The sequence below is a fragment of the Meriones unguiculatus genome, chromosome 5, assembly GCF_030254825.1.
Source record: "Meriones unguiculatus strain TT.TT164.6M chromosome 5, Bangor_MerUng_6.1, whole genome shotgun sequence".
Taxonomy (NCBI): Eukaryota; Metazoa; Chordata; class Mammalia; order Rodentia; family Muridae; genus Meriones; species Meriones unguiculatus.
Window position 1 is genome coordinate 50,330,394 of NC_083353.1, and position 3,959 is coordinate 50,334,352.

At 41.9% G+C, this 3,959-nt stretch overlaps 1 protein-coding gene across 1 annotated transcript; it reads left to right on the forward strand.

Annotated features, from left to right (window-relative positions):
• Positions 1 to 301: 301 nt before the first annotated feature.
• Positions 302 to 1,231, forward strand: LOC132654068 (vomeronasal type-1 receptor 44-like). Its single transcript, XM_060383344.1, has one exon. It carries the CDS (start codon positions 302 to 304, stop codon positions 1,229 to 1,231), a length of 930 nt encoding a protein of 309 aa, XP_060239327.1.
• The last annotated feature ends 2,728 nt before the right edge of the window (positions 1,232 to 3,959 follow it).

The following is a 3,959-nucleotide window of genomic DNA, read 5'->3' on the forward strand; positions in this document are numbered from 1 at the left end:
TAACTTGTGGAAATGTTTAATGTACAAGAAAGTTTGTATTTTGAGACAGGCCTACAATGGTCTGCACAGTTCAGTTTTGCATGGGAAGCATCAGGACAGTGGGGACAATGGGGACTATGGGGATGGCCTCAAGGGAGTCTGAGATGGAGCTGAGTTCTTTTTGGATGAGGTGGAATTGGGATGAATTGACATCTTGTTGCCATCTCAGTGTTGGGGGGTAATGCTTCATTACCAGTATTTGTAATGAAGAGTTTTCTCTTTTCTCCTCAGATTTTTGGTACTTCAAATAAACACACATACAATGAATAAAGCCAGCATACTCCACACTAACACAAACATTAAAATCACCTTGTTCTCTGAAATGAGTGTTGGGATCTCAGCCAACAGCATCCTTTTCGTCTTCCATCTCTGTATGCTCATTGGTGCGCACAGGCCTAAGCTCATTGATCTCGCCATTGGATTCTTGACCCTGACCCAACTACTGATGCTGCTAACTATGGGACTCATAGCTGCAGACATGTTTATGTCTCAGGGGAGGTGGGACCCCACCACATGCCAATCCCTTATCTATCTGCACAGGTTCTTGAGGGGCCTCTCCCTTTGTGCTGCCTGTCTGCTGAATGTCCTCTGGACCATCATCCTCAGCCCTAGAAGCTGCTGCTTAGACAAGTTTAAACATAAATTTGCCCCTGACATCTCCTGCACCCTTTTTCTTTGTGTTCTCTACATGTCTTTTAGCAGTTACCTCCTGGTATCAATAAGTGCCATCCCCAATTCGACCTCAGATAATTTTATGTATGTTACTCAGTCTTGCTCACTTCTCCCACTGAGTTACTCCAGACAAAACACATTTTCCACACTGGTGGTCTTCAGGGAAGCCTTTCTTATCAGTCTCATGGTGTTCTCCAGCGGGTACATGGTGACTCTTTTATACAGACACATGAAGCAGGCCCGGCATCTTCACAGCACCAAACTTTCTCCAAAAGCATCCCCAGAGCGAAGGGCCACCCGGACCATCCTGCTGCTCATGAGCTTCTTTGTGGTTCTCTACATTTTGGACAGTGTTATCTTCCACACAAGAATGAAGTTCAAAGATGGCTCTCTGTTTTACTATATCCAGATTCTTGTGTCCCATGGCTATGCCACAGTCAGTCCTCTTGTGTTTATTTGCACTGAAAAGCGTATAACTAAATTTTTAAGGTCACTGTGGGACAGGAAATTAAATATCTGATTAATCAATGATGGGTAAAATTGTACACTCCTTAATACAATCTAATATGTTGCCATCATATCATGACATAGTAGGAACATTCTGTGGCTTAAACTGATATGTGAAAACATCCTTTTAACATTCCATCTGTTTACTCTGTGTGTGGATGGCAAGTATATAAAACAATATTAAACTGCATTCCCACTCAGATATCACATGAAGTTTATCTTTCTCAATGGGTTTTCAAAGGAGGTCTGTGAAATGGCTCTCATCTGTCTTTTTTAGCACATTACTTTTTATTTATTTATTTATTTATTTTGGAATTTGTGGCAGGGTTTCTCCATGTAGCCCTGGCTATCCTGGGCTTGCTTTGTAGATCAGGCTGACCTCATACTCACAGAGATCTACCTGCTTCTGCCTCCCTGAGTGCCGGGATCAAAGGCATGTGCCCTCATGCCCAGATTACTTTTAATTTTTTTAAAAAATGATTTAACTTTTAACTGTGTGTGTATGTGTTTGTGTCTGTGTTTGTGTCTGTGTGTGTGTTTGTGTGTGTGTGTGTGTGTGTGTGTGTGTGTGTGTGTGTGTGTGTGTACTTGAGTGCAGGTCATCCTGGAGGCCAGAAATGTCAATTACTCTTAGAGCTAGACTTATAGGCAGTTGTGTGCCTCCCAAGGGAGAGTGTTGGTAATTGAACTTGAGTCTTTTAGAAAACAGTTTGCATATGTGCTGAGCCATCTCTCTGGCACAGCCCATTACTTTAAATATGACATTTTCAATAAATCATTGCCTCAGTTGTTTATATTTGGAAAAATATACAAGGAAACACTGTTTTGAGAATAAATTATCACAGGATGCAGAACACACACACACACACATACACAGAGCCAAAATGATATGCAGAGAAGCATCCTGTCATTTGCATAATGGTGGTCCTATGGCCTGATTTAAAACAGTCAAAGTAGAAACAGCCACTGTCTAGAAGTGTCAGGATGTGGGATCAGGTCATGGCCTCCCCTTGTTAAGGAATGCTAGTCAGAACATGAAGAACACCTCGAATGTCTGCCATGCCAGTCAGACACACTGCACAATCTTGATGAGTTACTTATGAAAGACAGAGCTTAGATGTGTCAAAGGAATAGAGACCATAGACAAAGTGCTTTATCTGGGCTCAAAAAATCCAAATTTAAGTAGGAAACTAGTCACAGATAGTTACTCAGCTGCACTATTGATATACTCCAGGGACCTGAGGGCTTGCAGCATGCCTGCTTAATTGAGACTAATCAGATACCTGCCCAGAGCACACTTCATTTGAGAGAACACGGACTCAGTCACACAAGTAACACAGCTGAGCACACTCACAGGAAGACTTCACACAGCTGAACCCACTCATAGGCATACTTTACAGTGCAGAACACACACTTAGAGACTTACTTCCCACAGTAAAACTGTTATCTGTCACTCAGTGTGAGGATATGTCACAAGCATGAACCCCACTCACACCCAGAATCAAGTAATTTCAGTGTTGACACTTACATATAATCTGAAGAAATAACTGAAAACTGGTTAGTGGAAAAAGAAAGATCAGAGAAGATCTGTTCCATGTTCTGTCTACACTCTGAGTGAGACCTAGAGCCTCAGACAGGCTGTAAATTATCAAAAAGAATGGAATTTAACTAAGTAACATGAGAGAACATTTCACACACCAAGGACATGGAGGAGAAGAAATAAACCACACAACTGTAAGTTGTATAAACCCATGAGCAGACGTTTCCCTGGTGGCTCAAGTCTATAACCATGAAATAAAAACAGGAGGATAGTGAGTTCAAGGCCAGCCTGAGCTACAGGATGAGTCCAGACTAGCACACAACAGTCACAAAGCAAAAAATAATTATAAGAATAAAATATTATTTTAAAATCCAATATAAGATGGGTGGTGGAGGCGCATGCATTTAATTATAGCACTCAGATGGCAGAAACAGGAGATTCTCTGAGTTCAAGGTCAGCCTAGACTTCAAATCAGGTTCCAGGACAACTAGGGCTACACAGAGAAACGCTGACTCAGAAAAAAAATTCCAAATTAAACAAAAGGAAATGTGCACAGGAAAGGATTAATCTTACTTCTTCACAGTGGGTGAAGAGCATAAACGAATGTGCTGATCCCATGGTAAAGGTGAGCTGTATGATGGTGGCAAAATCAAGCCCATGGATTCATAAACACAGGGTGGACAGGTACTGCTCAGCCCTGACATAAACCATGCTCTGCACACATTTTCTCAGCATTAGGAGTTTGGTAGGCTGAGTCCATGTTGTAGAGGAGGAAACTTTTTCTCCTCCCTGGATGTAGTGCACCCTCAGTGCCAGAGTCACCCAGCATGCACTAGGTCTGCAGAAGGTTTTCTTCTTTCCATTGCACTCTTTATTTCTGTTTGTCAGGCTAGAAAATTTGAGACATCTTAGCTGACATTCTTGTAGTATCTCTTTTAGTAAACATTCTTGTCGTATTCTGCATCATCATTAATCACCCAGTTATGTTTTGTGAACTATTTTGCTAACACATTTTCCCTTCCTGCCTTCTCCCTATAAAGTTGTGTGAAATTTTTCAAATATGTGAGAGTTGGATCAGATTATAGACTTGCTCTCCCTCTTTGTGTCTCTTTCCCACCACATTCTTTTCACCCCTCCTTAGGATCGCATTGAACTACTACTGGACGGGACATACTTGGCGCCCAACAGGGGGTTGAGGCAC

What these genes read in the sequence shown, in the direction of transcription:
- LOC132654068 (XM_060383344.1), top strand. Translation starts at nt 302, where the DNA reads ATGAATAAAGCCAGCATACTCCACACTAACACAAACATTAAAATCACC.